The following is a 23,409-nucleotide window of genomic DNA, read 5'->3' as shown; positions in this document are numbered from 1 at the left end:
TAGCACAAAGACCCCAGGCTGGCTCAAACCCTTCATGTTAAATACTGTACAGATGCATGTTCAGGCTGAGGAGTTTATTCAAAGGGCTGCTTGCACCAAAGACTTAGATATGTAAGTAACTTTCCTTGTGCATGTTTACAGGATTAAGCACCACATGTGATTATATTATTGGCAACAAGGGGCATTTCTTACTTTCCATGCTGCAGCCTTTGAATAAATCACACAATAACGAACAATTTGATGTTAAAGGGAAAGAATTTGAGTCTTGCTGTGTCTAAGGCTACTAAGCCTTAGGGCTGCCACAGGGTTAGAGATTTAGTGGTAGAAATTGTATGGACACACTCTTCATAAATATATATTATACACAAGGCAATGAAACTGATAAATTTATCTTTTTAAATGCTGAAATGTATCATACAGTCTCCTAATGTGAAGGGCAACCAGCTAAGCCCTGAGCTCTGGTAACACTCCTGAGAGGACCTGTAAAAGCAGCTGGGAAGGAGAGCTTGAACCATGGGGTGGGAATGAGGGATGCTGGCAACTTTGGGAAAGGCACAGACAAAGAAATTACTTTCAGCTTTTACTGGTCTTGTAGACAGAATATGGCCTGATGGACAGAATAACATCTAAGTGCAAGTGTAATCTCATGGGCCATGGAGACCCTGTTCTAAATCCTTGTCTCCCATATTCAGTCGGAGCTCCTGGTGGCTGGGACTGTGCCTACAATAACCTGCTTTTCTCCAAAGCTTTTATTTTTAACTTTTCCCACTTTTCATCCTCCCTCACAGATTTTCATCTGAATTTGAAATGAATTTGCTTCGGGCAGCTCTGGTGTCCTTTCAGCTAAATGTGTGCTCCCAAAAAAACAACCCCCCCACTTTGAATAGCCCTGAGAATGTGCAGCAACTAAGCCCAGTACTTAACGGTAACAAACTAAAAAACACTACTTTATTTGAGCAGTCACAAAGGACACTTGGTAACTTGATAAATAATTCTGTTTCCTATTATTGTTATTGCTGAACAAAATGAAATGAAAGATGTTGGTGTGATGCCAGGGTGAGAAGTAGGAGGGATTCACTTGTCCCCATTTTCCTGACTGCTTTTTCTTTTCAGTCTCTAACTTCTCATCATTTCACCAACTTCAAAAAAGTCACAGGGAAATGAAAGTACAGAAAACTCTAACTTTTCTACTCTTGTACTTTTTGAAATGAGAGCTCACTTGATGGGTTGCAATGGAAGAGTAATGAAAAAATGTAAATGGGGAAGACAAAGAACTGGGTAAGTTTTTTTCTCTCTAGAGACAAGGTGAAATACTGAACATCAGAACTTTGTGAAATCCAAAGATATCAGTAAATTACCATCTAAGAAACATCCCAAACACAACTGGAAAAACTCCTGCATTTGAAACACTGTGAAAGAGAAATAACCTCCACTTTTCCTTCCAGGAGTGTGACAAGTCTGTTCTGCCCTTTCCCCACTGCTGCCTGTTGCTGCTCGAGCGATTGCAAGAGCAGCACTGCTTGATGCCAGTGCCCTGTGCCAGGGGCAGATGTTTTGGCACTTTCCCAGATGTTCTGGGAAAGCAGAGGTGCTGGCACTGCCCAGACCAGCCTGCGTCACTGCTTGCACCCTCCCTGATATGCACAACCCTCCCAGGTTCCCCATGTACTTGATGCCTCTGCAGAAATGGCTGGTGAACAGCCATACAGAGATGGTTTCAATACACATTCTTGGGCAATTTTAACAAATTCAGCTGCAGAAGAAGGAGCTGAATTGAACATTTAGGCTGACTGCTGCAAACTGCCTGGTTCTGGTTACAAGCTCAAGAAATCGAGTGAAATAACATGCAAAGCCTAGTGTATCCTATCTGAGCCAGAGAGCAAGTCAGGCTTAGTGGGTTATTTCATGATATTTGACTCTCCTTCTATATGAATAACATCTGCAAATATGCCGAGTCTCTTTGGAATTGTTTTTGGTTTAAAAGAATTTGTTATTTGGGGCATTTCAATCAGTCACTCCCTGCCTCGCTGTTTTGGCTGGTCACAGTGTCACGTTTGAGCCTTCCCATCCCCTGCCTCAAGAAATATTATCCTCCTAATAATCAGGTGTTTGTTATGGAAGCCTCCAAAGACAACAGGAGAGAGCCCTGATACTATAAGCCTACTGCTGGGGGTTAGAAATGAGGAGGATGCTAAAGCAGGGAAAAAAAGACAAAATTAAATAAAGAAAAAGATTGGATTTCCGAAACTCCACTGGCTACATTGAGATATCTCAGCAGCAGCCAGCTCAGTGTTGTCAGGCTAGTTCACACATGCATCCTACCCCATGTTGGTGCATCCACATGGCTGCTGTGGCAAGGCCAGTGACACTGGCAGCTTTAAGCCTTCCAGCTATACCAAAGGCTCTTCCTGAACAGTGATGTCTGGTCGTTCTACCAGAAGAAGCTCAGGCAGAGCTGTTTGCCTTTTTCCCACCAGTTAAGCCACAGGATGGAATGAGGAGGACGATGCTAGAAAAATTGGTGGCCACCACACCTGACCTCCATCATGTCCATCACACATCTAGAAGGCTTCTGCAACTGCCATCCATAGCAGAGCAAAAGCAGACTTTCTCCCTTGTCTCAAGAGAATAATATAAAAAGGCCATCCTAGGGCAGACCAGAGGTACGCCAAGTCTAGTGTCTTCTCTTCAACAAAGAACAGCAGTGATGTGGAGGGATGAATGTAGGAACGTGGTAGGGAATCAGTGATGCTTCCCCAGAACATTCTTCATGCTGTCAACACTGTGACTTTCTAAGCCCATATCAGTGCATTGCATTTAATGCCTTCTGGTGAATTCACTGACCATGAAATTTTCTCACGGTACTCCAAACCCTCGCAGTCTTGGCATCCTGAAGATGCTGTACCAAGGAGATGCACATTTTAACTGCAATCCCATAAAGAATCACCCTCTTTAATTCACCATAAACTTGCAGTCTTTCTGAGTTTATCTGCTGTTCCTGGTTCTTATCCTGGAAGAAAGAGGGGAAGGACAGATCTTCCCATAATGATCTGATTCTGCAGGCTCCTGCCATCCCTCCCTGAGTCACCTCTCACTGAGGCTGCAAGAGTTGCCCCTCTGCAACCACCCTGAGGCTACATGAACATGTCCATTAACCTGGACAGGAAGTTTGGGATCGGGAATGGTCTCCAACACAAGCTCAAAGACAGTCTCCTGTCTGGTAAGACCTTAAGCCTCATCCAGGCAGTGTGGTTTAATTCATTAGTGCCTGCAAGGAGTGCAGGTGTCCAAGTGCCAGGCATCACAGGAGTGCCAGCAGCATGGCAGCAGATGGAGTAGACAGTACCTCGGCCTCTGGATGTGTTTGGACAGTGTTTTGTAATAGTAATTTTTCCACAATTTGCCCAACCTCACCTCCTCTTTCCTTCCAGACTTTCAGGTAAGCAACCTTAAAAGCAGCTCTAGAAAGTGGCCAGGGGCTAAAGAAGAAAGTCCCATAAAGGACATCTGGGCAGGGAGAGGTGGGAGGGAGACACATGCCCGTTGCACCGTCACCAGCCTGCCTGAAAAGAGAACTAATATCATTTGTGTGGGATTTTCCTCCCCCTCCCGCAGATCAAAAGGACAGCAGCAATGCAATCTGCTGTTTGTGTAGGAAATGTGTCAGAAGAAGGAAGGAGGGGATACACATGGGAACATCTGCTCTCAGAAGCCACTTGAAAATTAACCATTTAGGTCCTGAACCAGGGAGCACCTGCCTAGAGTTAAGCCCCAATGACACTGGAGCCAGGCACATTCATGGCATCTTCTGCAAAGTCCTGGAGAAGGATAAGTGTGATGAGGAATTCTTCCTCAGACTGGGCTTATGTAGGCAAAGGGGAGCCCTTCGTGGTGCTGCTGGACAGGTACATGCAAGGGTCACTTTGATGGCTGTGCTGAAGATGTGGGAAGAGTTGTGGCTGGACAGAGTTATGCATCTCCATCCAGGCACACCTGGACAAGTGCAAGGTTTGCAACTTGGTTCCCTGAGTCATTGGTACCAAGAACAGGGCACATTTTATCTCATTTGTATGTGCCTTAAGCATCTAAACCCTCCCTTCTATTGCTCTGCTCATTGCTCTCTCCCTCTTTCTGCATCAACTGGACCTGGTAACCCACAGCTTAAGAACCCATTGTAGAAAGTTAAAGGTGGGAGCAGCACATCCTGGGATTTCTTCTGTCTGTGACTATTACGGGTGCCCTGGTCACTCACAGCCAGCCCTCGTGACCTTTGCACAAAAACTTGTCACTAGAATAAAATATGTGCTGACCTGGCTTTGTAACACCAACACATGTAAAGATAAGTACTGCAGAGAAGAAGAAAAGAAAAAAAAAAAAAGGGAAAGGTTGCATTCTTTCTTCCTCCTGCGTATAAAATTAAAAATCTCACACCGTCCCAGTGCAGCGGAGTTGAGCACAAAAGGGAAAAAACAGCCCCGTGTTGTTCTAGGCCGGGCGCCAAAACAACTTGTGTGAGTTTGTGCTGGCAGCCGTGTTCTCCGGCGGAGGGTCCGCGCTCGGCCGCCGCACAGAGCCACAACCACCGACCCCGCCTCCCAGGTCACTGAGTCACCTTCCTGCCAGCCCCCCGCCACCCTGAACCTCCTGTGCACTCAGGCAAAGGTTGCTTTTTTTGTGTGTGTGTTTGTTTATTTATTCGGTGCGTCCCGTAAGACACGTCCCATGATTGTCATTTACTACCCAGGGTGGCATACGAGAGACTGCTGCCTCTGTGAAAAAACATCAACCTTAACCCAGTCTTGGATGCGGTCCAACAAATCCTTTACCCACAGAAATACTTTTACACAAGTATTTAAGTCAACAGGATTCCTTGCATGAGTAAGGGATTGTGGGATTTAGCCTTTACCCATCTTATTTTTCCAGTAAATAAAAGGTACTTTTTTCAGCCTCTCTAGTGAACTTCACCATTTTTATCCTTTTGCTGTTCTTTGGGTTTTGCCCATTCCCCGAGAGTTCCCTGTGACTTCAAATATCATTTACCTTGCAATTCCTTTCTTTCCAATCTCTGCTCTATATAAATCTCTCCACTTTTGCCCACTTTATTAGTAGACATGAGTTAAATGGGCAATCTGATCTCCAAGTTAGCAGAGAGAGATTGTTTGGATTTCAGCTTCTTCATCAAAGCCGATCTGCTCAGTATTGATTCCACCTCAAATGCAGTGATGGAAGAGCTAGGAGAATTCAGATGTAACTCCCAATAACCAAAAAAAACCCAATTCCTCTTTTTTACAAATTATTACTATAACCAAATTAAAAGGACCTATGCTTTCCTTTTCTTTTCCTGCCTTCTTACAAGTCTGGTCTAAACACATGTAATCACAAATCCTCCCCCATATTCATCCCTAAGATGCAGCAGAGAGGCTGAGAATATCCCAGTTACAAAGGTGTAGTTTGAACGTTGCTCTGGACTTGAGCTGGAGGCTATCTCTGCTTTACTTGGCTGAAAATAAATACTTAGCCTTTTGGACTATGGAATCAAAGGCAAGCACAAGCAGCAGCATATCAGTCCGTGTACGCTGCTGGCTACAGAAACCTCAGGTCCTACAGTCACCCCAGCCCAGTGGTCTGTTTAGGCACATCATCAAGTCTGGGTCTTGCAGGTCGGACAAATTAAAGGAAGGTGTAAAAAACACGGGATTTTGGCCAATTGCTACTTTTTCTGCAACTCTCCCAGTCCCTTTAGTGTTAGTTTGGCCCCTTGTTATCTGCAAAGGAGTATTTCCTCATCATCCCAGCTTCTGCAAAACTTCTTTGAGTACCAAAGGGAAAACACTTGTCACCAGCACCACAGTGCTCCATTCATCCCATCCTACTTTGACCAGGTGACATCCTACCAGTAACACCTGCAGGTCTCCTCAGCAGGTGATTACCATTCCAGGTTGTTCCTTTCACTTATTAACTCTTATGGGCTGACCTCCAGTTAAGTGTGGTGCTGAGTCTCATCTGGTGAACCCAGTGGCACTTGATAAATAGCAAAAGACTTTTGCCACCGGGTTCACCAGATGAGACTGACACTTTGTAAAAGCATTGGGAGTACATCTTAATGAGCTGGGTTTTCTTCCCAAGGTTTTGTACATTTTCTGACACCTCTACCATCCCACTCTGTTTCCAAGAGCAAATTACTGAAAACTTTCTCCGCTCTGGGTGCAGGTGGAGCTCTGGCTCATCACTGTGTTGCAAGAGGAACTCAGTAACGTGATAACCTGTATCTCAAACTACAGCCTGAACTTCCCGATCCTGTGAAGTCTGTTGCTTGGTTGTGAAGCCGTGATGCAGGAGCAAAGTGTTGAGTACACAAGTAAAGGCTCTGAAATAAAAACTCTTCCACAGGCAGGGATCTACCTGTAGGTAAATTCAAACCTACTCAGGTTTCAGGGAGTCTGTTCCCCCTCACTGCACCTTCACCTGGGTACTAAGTGCTTGTCTTCCCATAGACCCAGTCAAGCAATCAGCTTCAGGTATCCAACTCTGCAGCCATACTCTGAAGCTTAATGTTATTCACATATTTCAGTGATTCATTAAAACAGAACTTACACTGAAAGTCTAATTAAGGCTGAAGTTCCACATTCATTTCCAGAGCAGTAAAAGGCAAGTTATGTAAACTCACAGCAAGTAATTCTTCTTTTACCAGAAGAGCAAGATAAAAGCATAAAACACATCCATAGGCAAAATAGTAAAAGAGGGGAGCAAAGGTTTTGGCAGACAGTACCTAAGAGAAGGAAGTCTAGAAAGACATTTTTATTTGCATTTCTTACATGACATTCTCTGGACTTCCCCTCCACCTGGAATACATCAGAGGGAAGTGGAGCGACCAGTGAGATGGCTACTGTATAGCCCTGAGATGACAGCAGCTCTTTTTGACCAGAAAAATTGTCTGTCTCATTCTCCTCCTCCCCAGCCTCCCTCCCTCCATACCTGGGGCTGGAATGCTCTCACTGGCACAGGTTCAGAATTCAGGCTCCCAAAGGAATCAAGCAGAGGGAGCCCACTGAGCCCAACTTCTCTCTGCACACAGCTCCCTGACTCACCCCAAAATCCTTCCTATCCAATGCCACCAAAATCTTCATCCCAACTCCTCTGACTAGATTGCGAACAACATCAAGGTAATGTTGAGGCATAGCAAAGAGCAAGACAGATGCCCATGCTGAAGGGGCCAATACAACAGCACAAAAAGGATACCAGGGTGAGGGAAGAAGAAAACATTCAGGGAGGGTAGGCAACAGGGTTAGAAGATGATGCCAGTGTGAGGACTCCAAATTACAGCGGTTCTTGGAGGTGGGAGCAAGAAGCTTGATTTTGATTCAGTACCTGATAAAAAAGGAACAGTAGAGGTGATTGCTACAACTATCAGAATGGGTTTGAGACAGCAGAAGTGGGTATCACCCAGGCCACCAACAGAGATTGTAGCAATGACAATGTGAACTGTGTAACACATGAAGGTTTTAGTATGGGCAATGGAGAATAGTGAGATGTTTGGGATATTCTTATTTTAACTGGCATCTGGGATACTTGTGCTTATACGTGCTTAGGCTGGGTTGATTTGGAAACCCCGTGGAAAAGCAAAAGTCAAGAGAAGACCGAGATTATATGCCACAGATGTGGGAAAAGACAGAATCCTTTATGCTCTGAGATTGCTGATTTATCTAATGAAGAACACAACACTTGTCATAAAAATAATTTCAGCCAACCCCACGAGTCCCAAGAGAGGAATGGATCCTGCTTAAGAGACCTTTTGCAGACAATGGGGTAAGTATGGCAGATTGCTGCCTTACAAATCTCAGGGCAGTAGTTGGAGGTAAAATGGATTTATCCTGGGACAAAACATATTCTGAGGAACAGCTGCTAAAATTGTATCAGAACATGTCCAGTATGAAACCCTTTATTTTAGGTTATGTTTTTGCTTAGTAAGTATTTTCACCCTGAGATTTCCCCATCCTAATCTAGCAAAACACTTTTGCAGTATTTAGCTCTCTTCTGGGAGTTACTAAAATAAAGTGCATTGTTAACACAGTGTATTATTTGCTTACAAATAGAGCAACGCCAATTAAATCCTCTCCTTTAATAAGAAATTAGTAACTCTACGCTGGACCCTACCAGTGCTGCTCAGCTTATCTGAGGATACATCAGCTTCTGATTTAAAGACTTTCGTCTGGGTCTGATAAATCTTATGTCTGGTCCCAAAGCAGACACCAATTTTGTCTCTTACTGTCCACTGGTATTTATGGCCTTTCACTGTCATTCTCTATACACCCTGCTACAAACTTCTATACACCTGGTAATTTATAATGTGGGCTCTCAGATTTCCTTCCTGGGCATTGATAAATAAATAAAACAAATATTAAAAAGGAGATACCATGATTGATTGTATTATATTTTTTTAAATTAGTTTGGCCAAGAAAACCCATGCAATGTTAAAATACAGGTGACAAGTAAGGGTGAAAGAGGAAAAAAAAAAACCTGCAAGAAGAGAGTGTGCCTTTATCAATGCCATATCAATTTCCTTCGCCACTGCAAAGCAAGAAGCATGCTGCCCTTATGGAAAAAAAACCAATGGATTTATAAAGGCTGAAAAAGTACCTTCATTTACCATTTCTAAAACCAGAACATGGCAGATTGTCACAAAAACAACCAGAAGTTGAGGGTTAGGCAAGCTGAGTGAAACTATGGAAGATGAATAACTGAGCAGGAGCTGCTGCCCAGCCGCTGACAAGGGAGCCGAGGTACAGGTGTGATATTAAATGCCTGGCTGGCTCGGACAGGGATGTTGCAAGCTCTCACTGCAGAGAATGTGACCTGTGCCAGTGGCACCTCTGCAGAGTCCTTTTTGATTTTAATGCCCGTTGCTGGATTGGTGTAGCCTTATTGATAACAACGTTACAGCAAATGGAACAATATGTAATTTACAAATGCAGCTTAGTGCCATGAGCCTCTCCACGTGATAGGATGATTTGACAACTGCCCTGGCTGCTACAATATATACTCACAAATACTGCAGTGCACACAGGGTCTCATTATCAGGGAGAAATCAGCAGGACAGCCATAAAACAAATACGACTCACATAAGCACACTGCTGAGGAGACTGTCTGCAATATATGCTCTGATTAATGTCTGGCATGGCAGCAGTGCAAGTTAATGCTTTCTTGAGTCTTGGATGACGTGCTTGAAAAGATCTTTGGGAAGGTCATGCCCACTTTTATGACAACTGCAAACTGAGCAACCCCCCAAATGCTGACCTTGGATTTGACTGCAGGGTAAGTGCTGGAGGAGATTGCTAATTGGGGCAGCTCCTTGTCTTACCACCATCTTTTGGGGTTAAATTCCTCACAGTTTTCACAGGAGGGAATGAAGCATTCAGTCTTTCTAATGCCCGCTGCTGTCTGCAAGGGATAAAACAGCCTTTGAAAAAGTTTGGAAGAACTTCTGCAAATAAACTTCTCTATGACCAATGCACTTAAAATAGCTTCAATCCTGCAAGTATCAAACAGTCTCAGGCCCTGACTCTCCCTCTGAAATGCAACTGGACTATCACAAAGAAGATGCCCTATAAAAAAAAAAAAAAAAAGAACATAAAAGCACTGAAATTATGTAGAAACAAACACAAAGAGGCTTCTGCCCAATGCGGTGAGAGAGAAAATGATTAAATCGCATGAAAAACCTGTTGCTACCGCTTCTGCATTTGGCCAACAAAGAGGGCTGGAGAGGCCCCGCTTGGTAAATACCTACTCTTGTTGGATCAAAGGGGTAAGAATGGAAGCAAGTCCTCAGGCTTTATGGACTTGATCCAGTTGGTTTTTCTACTAATTTCTGTGGGCTTTGGCTGGTGTCCAGACAGCAGAAACAACCAGGAGCAGGGCTAGCCTTGCCTGGCAAGTAGAAGTCCTGCCAGCACCACTGATTTTTACTGTCTCTGTCCTAAACACGGGCCTTCTGCTCAACTCCAGAAGGCTCCATAAGCTGCAAAAGGCTTATTGGAGGCCAGAAGGGTTTTAGCCAGACCCAGGAATGCACACAGCTGCACAAGGATACCCACCGTGGTTGCTCCCAACACCTTCCATCAGTCCCTGTTCACATTCAGCCATCCTCACGTTTGGCAGCGCAGTGGTTGTGATATCTTCTGAGCACGGACACCAGCCAGAAAGTTCTATTTTGGCCAAGCAGCTCTGCCTGGCTCTGCTCCCTCGAGGAAGGACTGAAAAAGGAGCCTCCTCTGGGCTTCCTAGTAGGGGAGCCTTCAGCCTGAGAAGGGCTCAGGGGCCAGGGAGATGAAAGCAGATGGTTTGCTTACCCCACCGTGCTGTCAGAAACGCAGGAGCTCTTGGAATAAAGTTTCTGGGGCAGTTCTTCCTGTTGCCTTGCTTCCAGTAATGACTTTGTGCTTGTTTACATTAGAGAGTTGTACTACCAGTATTTTATACAACCGTAGGTAAATCAGTACAACACCTGTATTGTATCCAACGTTGCCTTGGTGTGAAGCTGAGTGTAGTATTTCTGAGTCCTGAAAAAGCAAGCCAGCAACGTGCCAAATGGATACTTAGAGAAATGGGAATGCTCTTGCATTGTCTGACATTTCGAACTCGCTAACGACCACAGACTTACTGTGAAATTGTAATTGGTTTACTAAAAATAAGACACTGTTAGATTGCAGTATACCTAGCTCACAGCACCCAAACAGGAATTAAAACCTTTTTGTAATCATATTTTTTCTCAACTTATTTATTAAAGAGGAAAGGGCAAAATGAACAATTAATTATATAAAATAAGGGATTTCTGCCAAGTAGCATAATTCATATGAACACAAGATTCTGCCTAACATTTTCAGTGTACAAAGACAACAAAACTCCACAAGTTAACAAATCCACGAAGCAACTTCATGGAAACTGCACTTGCACTTTGGGGCAGAAATTGCTCCACTTTTGGTAGAGCCTGTAACTATCAGGCTGTGACTGTGGGATGATACAGTCTCTAAAGGGACACAGCTCTTGCTCCCTGAGCATGTCTGCCATGGTGGACAAATAGATAAAGCTCCTGGCTTTATTGAACGGTGACAGATTTAACCCCAGGACCTTTAACTCTTTTGCTGGAGCAGGGCATCTCCACATTCTGGGCTGGAGTTTTCCAATTCGAACTGTAGGAATGACAGTATTACCAAATACTATAACTCTGAGAAGAGCTTTGTGACGATGCAATCATTAACGCTCAAAACCACCCAAATATTCTGGCATTTGCTGCTAATGGAGTTAAATAGTTGAGGTTCGTGAGAGAAAAGTGGTGTCTGCGATGCAGACCCCGACTCCTGTGACAAAGAGCCTAAAGATAACACATCAAAGAAACAGAATAAATTAGTAACAAACATACCAATCAACAAACCTGACGTTTTAAGGTGCTAACTGTGGAAAATTACGGAAAATTGTGGAAAAAATGCCTATATATACATAAAAAGTTGCTACCTTGAGGATATTACAATCCAGGCAAGGCAGCCTAGAGGAAGGAAGGGAAAGGAGTTTCCCCGCTGTACTTGTTGGAGGCTAAAGCACGGGCTGGAGACTCCGGCTGACACCACGCAGGGTGCGCGCAGGAGAGCTTTGAAGCGAACCCAGTGCTCCGCTCCGCTCCCTCTCCACTCCCCCGCAGCCACCAGCACTCTCACACTCATCCCTTTTTCTTTCCGAGGGCAACAAAAACCTCAGCATCGATCCGGAGCCTCCATCCATCGCTCCCTGCCTCTGCCTCCCCTCCCGGCGCTGCTGCAGCCCCGGGGGCTCCGGGACAACCCAGAGCGGCGACATCCCCGCCGCTTCCAAGCGGGGCCGGAGCGGCTCCGGCAGCCGCAGCTTCCCAGCGGGTTTCAGCGGCGTTTGCCGGGTCCGATCCCGGGCTGCGCTAGGAATTGCGCTGGGAACCGCGGTGGGAACCGCGGCGGGGAACCCCGCCCGCCGACCCCGCACCCTCCTCCTCATTCACTCGTGGCGCTCACTTTTCATGCGATCACGGCTAATTAAAATTTAAAATTCAAATCGACTATCGAAAAGGTCATCTTGGAGAAAAAAAAAAAAATCCGCCAGCATCTGGGATTTTTCAGCTGGCGCGCAACTAAAGATAAACCCCTCGGGGCGGGGGGCAAGGGGAGGGGGTCGGGAGAAGGAAGCCCCGCGCCCCTCGCCCCGTCCCCGCGGCGGGGCAGCCCCCGCGGCACGTCGGGCTGCGGCGGGGCGGGCGGGGAGTTGGGAGCGGGACGGCGGCGCTGCCAATGCAGCGGCCGGGAGGGAGGGAGGGAGGGAGAGAGGGCGGCAGCGGCGGCGGCAGCAGGAGGAGAGGGAGGAGGAGAGGGAGGAGGAGGCGAGGGGGAGGGCGCAGGCGGCAGCGCGCACCGGCCGGCGGCGGCGGGGCTGGCCGGGGCGGCGGGGCCATTGTGTGGCACCAGACGGGGACACGGCGCTCCCTCGCGCGCCCTCAGCGCTCGCCCGCACCCGCCGCTCGCAGCAGCAGCGGCGGCGGCGGCGGCGGCGAAAGTATCGCGAGAGCGGCCGGCGAACAACCTGCTCCCCAGCCCCGCGCCGCGCCCGCGGAGCGCCCGCGCCACCGCGCACATGCGGAGCCCGAGCGCCGCCGCCGCCCGCCGGTGAGTAACGCGGGCAGGGGGACACCCGCCGCCCCGCCAGGGGAAAGTCCTCCCCGCAAAGTTGGGTGTAAAAAGGTGCGGGGGGGGGGGGAGCGGCGGGGGAGAGGGAGGGAATCCCAAAAGCGCCTCCGCGGTGCTCCCCCCACCACCACCCCTTTCGCACCGGCGAAGGTCACCGCGGCGGGGTGCGGGGAGCAGCAACTTTGCGGCGGGAGGTGGGGTCCGGTTTGCGGAGCAGGGGGGTGCTGGGGGTGGTGGTTGTGGTGGTGAGAGTGTCCGTGGGGGGAGGCGGGCTCGGGGCAAGTTTGTGGGATTTAATCGCGGGCTATAAATGGGGCTGCTGGAACTTTAAAAGGCAGCAAGCTGTGGTTGGCTGGTAGCGAGATTTGGAGTAACATATGGCATTAAAAGGCGCACAGCTGGAGGTAGCATTTCCATCGCAGTGAAGTCAGAGCAGCTGACTCTCCAGCTTGCGGTGTAATTAGCAAACCGAGCACTCCTCCTTCCCCTCCCTCCCTCCTCCTCCTCCCTCCCGCCTGCCTCTCTCTCTCTCTCTCTCTCCTTGCTCTCCCCCCTCCCTCCCTCCCTCCCGCCGCGCCTCGCTCGCACTCGCACCGCACTCCCTCCTGCCCGCCCGGCTCCGCGCCCCGCGCAAGGTAAGCGCCCGGCCGCGGCACGCAGCCGGCTGCAGCTCCAGCCCTGCCCTCCCGCCGGCCTGCCGACGCTTATTTTCCTCCTTAGCTTTTAATAACTTCAAGGGAAACTTTTTCCTCTCCCCCTTCTTTTATTCCCCCACCCCAGCCCCCCGCCCGCCCCTTTCCGCATGCGGGGGCCGCGGCCGCTCCCGCCCCGCGCCCCCCTCCCGCGGATCCGCCGCTCCAGCCGCCGCTGTTTTGTTGTGATTCGGTGCATAACGACTGAGGATAAAGTTTAAATGTGCGTGCGTCTATGTGTGTGTGTGTGTGCGTGACGCGGAGAATATGCTTTATTAAAAGATGCCCCAAGTTAGCGTTGCTGGGAAGACAGCCTGGGAGTTTATGGTTTTTTCTTTTTCTTTTCGGGGTGTGTGTCTGTGTGCTTTCTTCCGCTTAATTTTATTAAAGTGCATATTGGGAGAAACAAAGGTTGGAGGGGCTGCTGCTTTACTAGCTTTTGTTTACTTACAATCAAGTTTTTCCTGTTCGGAGCAGGTGCGAAAGGATGAGAAGCATGTTGTGTTGTTTTTTTTTTTTTCCCTCCCCCCCTTAATAAAACTATTACAGACAATTAACAGTAAACGTTATCTCCAAGGCTGTTTCTTTGGCTTGGGTTACCAAAAAGCCGATCTGTTTGTTACAGCTGCTAGGAGGCTTTAGTTTACAGTAGCATTCAAGTTTTTCCTGTTTTGAACAGGTTATGAAGGAAGAATGGAGTTTCCAGACCATAGCCGCCAGTTGCTGCAGTGTCTGAGTCAGCAGCGTCACCAGGGCTTCCTGTGTGACTGTACTGTTTTAGTTGGAGAAGCTCAATTCAGAGCTCACAGAGCCGTTCTTGCCTCTTGCAGTATGTACTTCCATCTTTTCTACAGGGACCAGTTAGACAAAAGGGATATTGTGCATCTGAACAGTGACATTGTCACAGCCCCTGCCTTCAGCCTGCTGCTCGAATTCATGTACGAGGGAAAGCTGGAATTCAACAGTCTCCCGGTGGAAGATGTGCTGGCTGCGGCGAGCTACCTTCACATGTATGACATTGTGAAAGTCTGCAAGGGCAAGTTGAAAGATAAAGAATTATGTCCGGAAGAGAAGATTAATGATGAGGCGGCTAGTTTGGAGAAAGTGGAGCATTTTCTAGACGCCGGAGTGCCCCTGGTCCACGAGTTTGACCCAGGAAACAAACAAAAATTCAGCGTTGCAGAATACGAGAGAGCAGCAGGCAAAGAAAAGGTCAGCAGTCACCCCGCCTGGTCCTCTGATCATATAAGTGTCAGCTCTGTGCCGACAGAGGCAGAACCGTGCGCCGCAGCAGCTGGAAAAACAAAGGCTAATGTCAATAGTTCCACAGGACCTTTGTCCCAAAGGTCTGTTAACCATCCCCTGGCTTCGAGTGATGTGGACTGTGCGCTGGATTTGTCTTTCAAGCCCGTGCCGGGGAGAGATTCTTTACACCCCTCCTATGTCTTTGGACAGCTGGCTTCCGACAGCCAGCAGCAGGGTACCGAGCCACTTGTTAAAGATGAACAAGACTTGCTGTCAGATCAGGAGGACAGTGAAGCCAGGAGTCCAGAGAGTCAGCATTTTGGGAATTCAGCCAAAAGCCTAGTGACAGGGTTAGGACACATGTTCGCGGGGAATGGCAGCTCTCATGCCCGAGAGGAGGATATAGATCAAGAGCGAGATGAGAGCGAGGACGACATGGATTCGTCGGACATCTCCTCGGGTGTCCTCGTGCCTCCTGGGCATATCTGCATTTGTCCCCTCTGTAGCAAGGTGTTCCCGAGCCCACACATCCTTCAGCTGCACCTGAGCTCTCACTTCCGTGACAAGGACGGCTCCCGGACCCGCCTGTCCCCCGACGGGTCAGTCCCCACTTGCACCCTCTGCGGAAAGACTTTTTCTTGCATGTACACGTTAAAGAGGCACGAGAGGACTCACTCGGGGGAGAAGCCCTACACCTGCGGCCAGTGCGGAAAGAGCTTCCAGTATTCCCACAACCTCAGCCGCCACGCGGTCGTGCACACCAGGGAGAAGCCCCACGGGTGCAAGTGGTGCGAGAGACGCTTCACGCAGTCTGGGGATTTGTACAGACATATCCGCAAATTTCATTGTGGCCTTGTAAAGTCCTTGGTTGTTTGAGATGTGTGATTTTTTTTTTTTTTTTTTTAAATATCCCCCTAGCCCTTTTAAAACAAAACAGGAAAAAAAGGCAGCATCTGAATTTTAATTTCCCCCCCCCCCTTTCCTTTATTTTATTTTGCTGATATTCACTTCAGGTGCATGATCTTTAAAAGATGCAGAGGTATACACTCCAGAGGCCTTTCAATGCAATCCTTCCACCTCTCCAACTACCACCTTCCCCTGCCACCCTCCCTACCCAGCACTGTCCTTTAGGTCTTCTCTTGCGCACCCATGTTACATTATTAATGTGAAATGATCTTAAGTAATTCTGCAATGATTTAGCATCTGTTTTCACACTGGAAGTACTTTCTTCGTGGTCAGGGTTTTGTTGGTTTGGTTTTTCTTTTTTCTTTTTTTTTTTTTTAGCTTGAAGAAAGATTATCAGCAAATGGCAGAGAAAAATTTGGATTCCTTTAAGCTCCCCTAATGCTCTCTGCGTGTTGCAGAGAATCATCTGAAGAGATGAACTATGATTTAAATACATTTTGGTGTAGAGAAACTTGTCCACGCATCTCAGAGTGAGCAGACGTACTTTTATTTTCTATGGCTAGATGAGACATTAAATTGGCCCAAATTTTAAAGGGTTTGAGGATTCCTGGCTGCGTCTTTAGTATTGTTCATTTTTTATTCTCTTTATTCCATTAGTGTAGTTCCGCAGTTGGTCCTAAAATCTAAATGAGAAGTTTTTGCCTCGGGACTTGACTTAAATTTTCCCCTCCCACCCATTCTCCTCACTGGGCTTGACCTACTGAAAAGCTACTTTTGAGCATAGAATGTGGATGGAAAAACTCTTTCTGTCCACAGCGTATTCACTCCCAAAACGTTAAGGATGCACACTAAGGCATACAAAAAAATCATACGATACGTGAATATTTTCACTCCCATATTGAAACCCAGAGGCTGATCCTGTCCCCCTTGGAGGGGACAGCAGCCCTAAAGTGGCCAAGTATCCCTCCCAATATCAGGCTCCTGGGGTTTCTTAGTTCAAGCTGACTCATACCTTGTGTATTAGGAGATGCCCTGCTGTCTTGTCCAAAAAGTTTGCTGCCGTGCTAAAATAGCAGCATGAAATAATATTTTATTTTATTTTTTGTGAAGTTGGTGAATCCCTCTGAGCCAGATCGTGCAATCGCCGGTGTTTCGAAGGGGCAGCGTGAAGATGAACCGCTGGAGGGAAGGCATGGCCTAACTTTCTCCCCCATGTCCCACCTTTTCAGGGGAAGTTTTTGGGGGTATTTTTAGGTGGAGTATTTTGGTTTAGGTTTTTTTTTTCCCCTCTTAGTTTGTTTGAGGCTGCCTGTAACTATAGCCAGTTTTACTCCAGATAACACAGTTTCTTGCCTAATAGAGCATCCTTTGGTCTGTGCATGTCGGCGGATATCAGATTATTCCCTTCCAGTCAAATTACCCATTCAAGGTACATGTACATGGGACTGAACTATAATAATAATAATAATGATATCTGGGGGTTTTGAATGTCGTTCTGCTGCATTAGCGTTGCTTCACCAGCTTTCCTGACACTCCTGGAGTTGTTTTGTGAAACTTAAGCGTTTATTTTAAAATGAATTTGAAGCACTGAGTTAGATTATTTTAAAAAGTTGTGCTTAAAATACTGTATTGTATCTTATGAAGAAAAAACTTCCCAATGCCTTTCCCCCTCTGGTCCAAAAACTGAGCACTACCTACATAAATAATATGGGATTGACTTTTTTTTTTTTTAAATAAGTACTTCCTCTTTTAAAGAAAATCAGGATATACTTGTTACAGCCTCTTCTTATTATTCATCTCTTAAACTATGAATGTACATGTAATGTGAAATTTTGCTTTTATTTATAGTTTTGGGTTTTGTTTTCAGTCTGATTTCTCAACTGTAAAATATTTTTGCTGAACTTGTTACATATGAAAGTTGTGGGAGAGTACTGTATCTTGAACATAAGTGGCTTTGGTACTGTGGTCTTATTCTACTTAATCAGTTTTTTCTTTTTTTTCTTTTTTTATTTTTGCTGTGATTGGAAATAGCACTGAACAAAATCTACTAAAATTAAGTTATTTTTCTTTCTACTAAAATTAAGTTATTTTTTTCCTGAAGATACTTGATATAGTATTTATTAGATTTTTTCGTTTGTTTTTGTTTTTGAAGTGGAATTATTACTGTTAATCTATTTCAAAACTAGTTAATTTACACTTCACTTTAAATTTTATAACAATGGGTTTTGCATGTTGAGCAACATGTAAAGAGTTTAATGTAGAGTCAGCATTACCGAAGCTGGTAATCTTAATTTTGCATTCTTGTGACACTTTTGTTTGCATTTCAGTCTTCAATTACTGTGTGTTTTTATTTTTTTAGAAGATCATAAAATAGGATGTGCCATAAGAACATCATTAGCGTATGGAGCAGGGAAAAGTTGAAACAAGTTTGTGTCTGATCTTAGTATAGAAATAATTCATTAAACTGATGCTATGAGCATGCTCTGTACTGCAGTGAATATGGGGCAAAAGTTGTTTTTGTTTTGGTTTTTTTTTTTAATAAGGAAAAAAAAAAGACTTTCTCATTCTTGACTACATCATGAACACGCTGTTCTCATAGTCTGGTATTTGTGTTCCCACTCCTCATAGCTTGAATTTATAAAGTAAAGAAATGTTTGCACTTATTTTTGTTCTTAAGGTGACTTTTTTTGGCTATCTCTCTGTGTGTCTCTTATTTTTAAGTTGCAATAGCTTGGAGCATGTTTTCAAAATGGTTCATGGCTCTACGGAGAAGTACTAAAACATGGCACACTTAACACTTGTCTCTTCATAAACTATTTCTCTGTGGGGTGGTTACTGTCTCCGTAGGGAACGGTCCTGCTCTGCATTTTAAACACTGGATTTGTCTTCTACTACAAACAAATACTGTGAAGTTAATGTAAAAAAAAAAAAAATCATTGATATTTTTAATTGTTTTTAATCTTGGTGCAGTTCAGATTAAATATGTATATTTAAAGACACTAATTTTTGTGGGAGAGTTTTATAGTATACAGTATGTAGAGAAGCTATTGGAATGGAATATATTTTATAAAAATGTTCTATCACTGTTTTATAGTGAACTATTTTTCCTTCAGTGTTAGTGTAATACTGTTAGTCTAGATATGACAATCGCAGGAAGAGTGATTCAAGCTACTGTTAGCGCTTAGTTTTGCGTGGAGTTCTGTTTGCAACTGTATTGGTATGTGCTGTACAATGTGACAATCGTGACTAGGATTGTTGTCTTTATAAATTTACACAAAATAAAACGTGCTAGAATTGTAAGATTGAGCCTCCTCCCCCCTTTAGCGGAAGGGGTGTGGTGTTTGGGGTTTTTTTATTCCACATTAATATTTGTTATTATTTATAAATATTTTATAATTTGCTTCTTTTCTTATAATTATTATTATATACGTTAATAATTCCTTTCTTTTTCAGGGCCATGTGGAATTTTAGGCCTGTGAGGAGCTGCCATGTCTCAGTCAGAGCCTGACTGAGCATTTCCTTAGTCACTGGGCTGGACTTAAACCAGCACCACTTCTGCATTTTAACCAGAGTTACAGGGGATGTTTGAAGCAGCTCAGCTGTCCCTTGAGTGAGCTGTGTATCAGCCCTGCCCTGAGTGGTGCTGTGGCAGCCACGGGTGGGTGCTGGTGGCCAGGTGACAAACCTGTGAATGCAGAGGTGATATGGTGGCCAAGGACAGCCCAACAAAGGCACTGGTGCCACCAGTGGGCTGATCCCAACACCACATGGGCTAACTGGCATGAAGGGCTTCTCTTGAGTACTGAATCTCTCCTAGCCTTGGCAGAGCTGAGGTCTGATCCACTCCTGCTAATGTCCCCCTTAAAACTTGGGCTGAGTTCAGCAGGAGCTGGGCTTGGGAGGAAGAAGGCACATGCTGTCCTTGCCAGCTGCTGCTCAGGGGAGGACAATAAGCTGGTGTGCCTGTTTGCTGGTTTGTACCTGTACTGTGTGCACTGTGTCTTGTGTTTCTTAATTATTTGGAAGTGAAGTATCCCAGAAGAATCAAACTGCCTCAAAATGTTGCTGGTGGAAGGGTGGGCAGGTTATAGTTAATGCTGGTGGGGAGGCACAGCAATCTCTCCCCTCCTGCTATCATGTAGCTGCTGCTTTGCAGTCATCTCAAAATAGGTGGTTATTTCTTTCCTTCAAGCATGTGTCCTTCCTTATAGATCCTGTGCCTCCATCCCCATCTGCAAGGAGGGCAGAAAGCTGCTGAAGATGCGTGGTGATCCTGCTGCAATGTGGTGAAGTGTTAGAAACTATAAATATTTATTTTTTTTTTGTTTTGTTTTTTTTTTTTTTTTTTTTTAATTTCTACCCCTGAGAGATGGGTGTCCCTGCTAATTTGCAGCGATCTCTTTCCACTCTTTTCTGCTGTTTTGGATGTATGGAAGAACGTTCGAAGGTGTTCTATCTCCTCCCTGCCCCAAAAAAGAATTACATAAATTTTACCCAAACCTGAGTGCTGTGCTGGGGAAGGAGGAGGCAAAAGGCTTTTCTTTGAGGGCGAGGGTGCTCAGAAGGAAGCAAGCTTGAAGCTAAACCTGGGAGGTGGATGGCTTGCAAACAGACTATAAATAACCGTGAGTAGATTGAGGAGAGCAGCCCACATCTCCTCTGGCATGGGCATGCTGTGCCCATTTTCTTTGTTGATAGCAATTGCTAATGCGAATTCTGGCACTCCAAATCCTGATGCCTGTTGTTCTGATAACATAATTAAATCTTAGGAATGTGAAATATAAAAAGCTTTGAGAAGAAACCAGGCCACTAAGCGGATACTGGGGGGGGGATGGTGTGCAGGCTGCGTATGTACCAAATAAGCAATAGGATTGCTCTAGGCAGGATTCCCTGCCTTGCCAGCTCATGGCTATGTTGGGAGTGATCCTGCCCTTCCATGTGGGAAAGGGGGTGACCCCTGGGAGCATCTGCTGTCCTAATCCCATGCTGCAAGGGCTGTCATCTTCCAGGATTACAGCATGTCATGGGCTCCTTAGGTAGGCAAGGGTCAGCCCTGCCAATGCCAGCAGTTTGGGTTCCTGCTGCCCTTGCAAAGCCTGGTTCTCCTTGGGATGAGTGTTGGGAAACATTTTTGTTTATTTTTAGCTTTTGTTTTGAAGTGCTAAGTGCCTTCTGGAGGTGGTCTGGCCTTGGTATGCACAGAGGTGGCTGTGGATTTCCAGGTGCATCTGGCCGTGTGTCATCAAATGCTGCTGTGCAGCTGAAGACCACAGAGAAATGGCTTTTTCCTAGCTGAGGTGATGGGGTCTGGGTTTGGACCAAGTGCCTCCCAAGCACTGAGGGAGGGTTCATGCTGATCCATGGGAGTGTCACCAGGTGAGGTCCCTGGTGCTGTTGGATTCTACGTTGTTGGAAGCACTGTGTGAGTAGATCTTATTTGTTGCTCAAATTAGATTCTTGCAAGTGAAATAGGCCTCCAGGCACGTTAATGAGGGAGGTCCCCCATGAGAAGGTGGAGGGGTAGAGGGGGCTTTATATTGCCCAGCTGGTTGGTAGTACTGTTACCTTCTAGTGCTTCCCTGGTGCTTGGGGTCAGACTGTGCCACCCTGAACTTTGCTTGCCCACGAGTGTCTTTCTGTGCCGTTCTGCTGAGCAAGGTGCACAGCAGAACATGAAACAGCAGCGGTTATCTGAGGGAATCAATGGCAGGTGTGACCCAGCAAAAACAGCCTATGTAGGGCAAAGCTGGGCTCAAGTCTAGCCTACTGTGCAGTTGGTGTGTGAATACGCCTTGTCCTGCGAGGAGGAGGAGGAGGAGGAATCACGAATGGAGCCACGACTGACTGCCTGGAGAACTCTTTATCTCAAATGACTTGATGTTTTGTGCTGGGGAGGACCCGGCTGGAAATGCTGCAGGTTGAGCAGCTTTGACCAGTGACACGTCTTGGAACAACTGAACTGAGGGATCCCAGTTTATTACTTTTCAGAGGTGGGATGAGCCGCTGCAGAGAGATGCCAAGTGCTTTCCAAGTAGGCACCCTCTGTGTTTGTGCTGTAGCCCTACGCTCTTCCTGACACGCTCTTTTCATCCCAGTTAAAAAAAAAAAATTGCAGTTTAACAGGAGGAGAGTGAGCAAACACACTGGTTATTGTTACCTGTTTCCTGTTTGTTTTTCCCTCTTGTACAGCTGCTCACTTCTGTACACAGCTGGCTCCCCTGCCCTTTCAAAATGATGTGTTGCAGAAAACTGAAGTACTTGCCAACCTGGCTTTACAACAAAAACCAAACAACAAAACCAAACCCAACTACCCCTCACAACCCCCTGTTAATATTCTTGAGCCTTTGTACATCAGCCTCATATGTGCCCTACCCCACCTAGAGGAGTTTGGTACAGATGGGGATGAAGGCTGGTGCTACCACCAACCAAAGCAGCCTGGGCCAGGCAGTGCTGCCAGTGTTTTTCAGTGGCAGAGAGTGGGCTCTGGCGTCCCAAGGGGTTTTGAAGGCTTTTCCCAAGGGGTTTTTAAGCAATATATGTTGTAGATGTCAGGATAGAATTGCTAGGAAAGGGGTGGTATCAGTCTTAATAACATAGGAATTTGAGAAAACAAAGTTCAAATGACGACCTTATCCACAGGTTACTTATCCCTAGGGATAACTCAGCCCACACACTAGGTACTCTCTGTTCCCCAACCTTCTTTATCTCTCTCTCTTTTCTGTGCTATCCAGGTGGTGTTACGAACCATCTGCTGCAGTGATTCAGCAGAATCCATTTAGCGCTTTCCCAGAGAGGCCAGCATCTGCCAGGCAAGGGGGAGACCGTGGGGAAGCCCAGCACATCTGCCACCGTGTCTGCCAGCAAGGTCTGGGGTCAGCCCCCAACCTCCTCCGGGCCGCCCCGCGGGGCGCAGGTTGTGTGGGGGAGCACAGCGATCTTCACCCTCATCCTCGTGGCTTGTCTGGCTCGATCCGGGTGGTTAATTATCAAATGGCTGATTTGGCTTTGGAAGGGAAGAACTTCCTTCGCACTTTGTGGTGTTCTGCGGTGTCTGGCCAGTGTTTGGCAGGCGCTGGGCTTCCTGGCTGGCACAAGATGGGAAAAACACGGTGCCATCTTCGTTCCCAAGGTCGTGCTGAGAGCAATTGGACTCGAAAGCACCTGTGTATAAATACATGATCTCCAAGGTGGGGGCAGTAAGGGGCTGCATTCCCCTGTAGGGCAATAAGGCAGCTCCAATCCAGCAGGATTTTGCAGAACAAATGCTGTGTGGGGGCAGAAAGGGTAAAGCCAGTTCTGCCTTGGGTATCTGGAATTCCTTGGTGTAGGAATTTGCCTTGGGGCAGTTCTTCGAGTGTGAGAATTGCTTGAATATTGTTCTGGGATGGGGGGAAGATGATCTTTCAGATAACATGGAGAATTTTGTTAGCAGTGCTGACTTCCCAACCTATTGGTAAGAGTCAAGCTAATGCTTGGCAGCAACTGCCAGCAAATACTGAGTCGGTATAAAGAGTAACTACCTGGCAGTGTTTTCAATGCCTGTACATATCTGAGCCTCTGGCAGGAAACATAATAGATTTTGTGTTCAAAAATCCATCGCATCTGTGCAATCGGTAATGGCAATGAGCACGGAAAGAGGACCAAGAACATCACATTTCTCATGTGCTGGAAGGTATCTTTATTTCATAGAGGGCCACTGACGTTTGGAGGAGCAGAAGCTGCTCTATCCCTCATTTTGTAAATTAGATAAAAATATCTTAGTTTTGTTGTACTAGGAGTAGTCACAGTGACTGGGGTTTCAACCCTTCCGATGTCTAATCAGCTGTCAGAAGAAGCTGTTTTCCTTGTAATCATTTCCTCAGAGA

At 46.3% G+C, this 23,409-nt stretch overlaps 1 protein-coding gene across 3 annotated transcripts; it reads left to right on the top strand.

Moving 5' to 3' along the window:
* Window positions 1-12,637: 12,637 nt before the first annotated feature.
* Window positions 12,638-18,850, top strand: ZBTB42 (zinc finger and BTB domain containing 42). Of its 3 annotated transcripts, none has more exons than XM_017807656.1 (2): window positions 12,638-12,680; window positions 14,073-18,850. In XM_017807656.1, exon 2 carries the CDS (start codon window positions 14,087-14,089, stop codon window positions 15,512-15,514), a length of 1,428 nt encoding a protein of 475 aa, XP_017663145.1. In that variant the 5' UTR covers window positions 12,638-12,680; window positions 14,073-14,086; the 3' UTR covers window positions 15,515-18,850. The 3 variants fall into 3 exon arrangements, with proteins under 3 accessions (XP_017663145.1, XP_017663147.1, XP_017663146.1); XM_017807658.1 differs by lacking the exon at window positions 12,638-12,680 and adding an exon at window positions 12,696-12,755; XM_017807657.1 differs by lacking the exon at window positions 12,638-12,680 and adding an exon at window positions 13,316-13,336.
* Window positions 18,851-23,409: the final 4,559 nt, after the last annotated feature.

The sequence above is a fragment of the Lepidothrix coronata genome, unplaced genomic scaffold (genome assembly GCF_001604755.1).
Source record: "Lepidothrix coronata isolate B3197 unplaced genomic scaffold, Lepidothrix_coronata-1.0 Scaffold19, whole genome shotgun sequence".
Taxonomy (NCBI): Eukaryota; Metazoa; Chordata; class Aves; order Passeriformes; family Pipridae; genus Lepidothrix; species Lepidothrix coronata.
The sequence above is the reverse complement of the archived record's forward strand: the minus strand, read 5'-3'. Positions and strand labels throughout refer to the sequence as shown.

Excerpts from the sequence above, each read along its gene's own strand:
- ZBTB42 (XM_017807656.1), top strand. The coding sequence starts at position 14,087 with ATGGAGTTTCCAGACCATAGCCGCCAGTTGCTGCAGTGTCTGAGTCAG.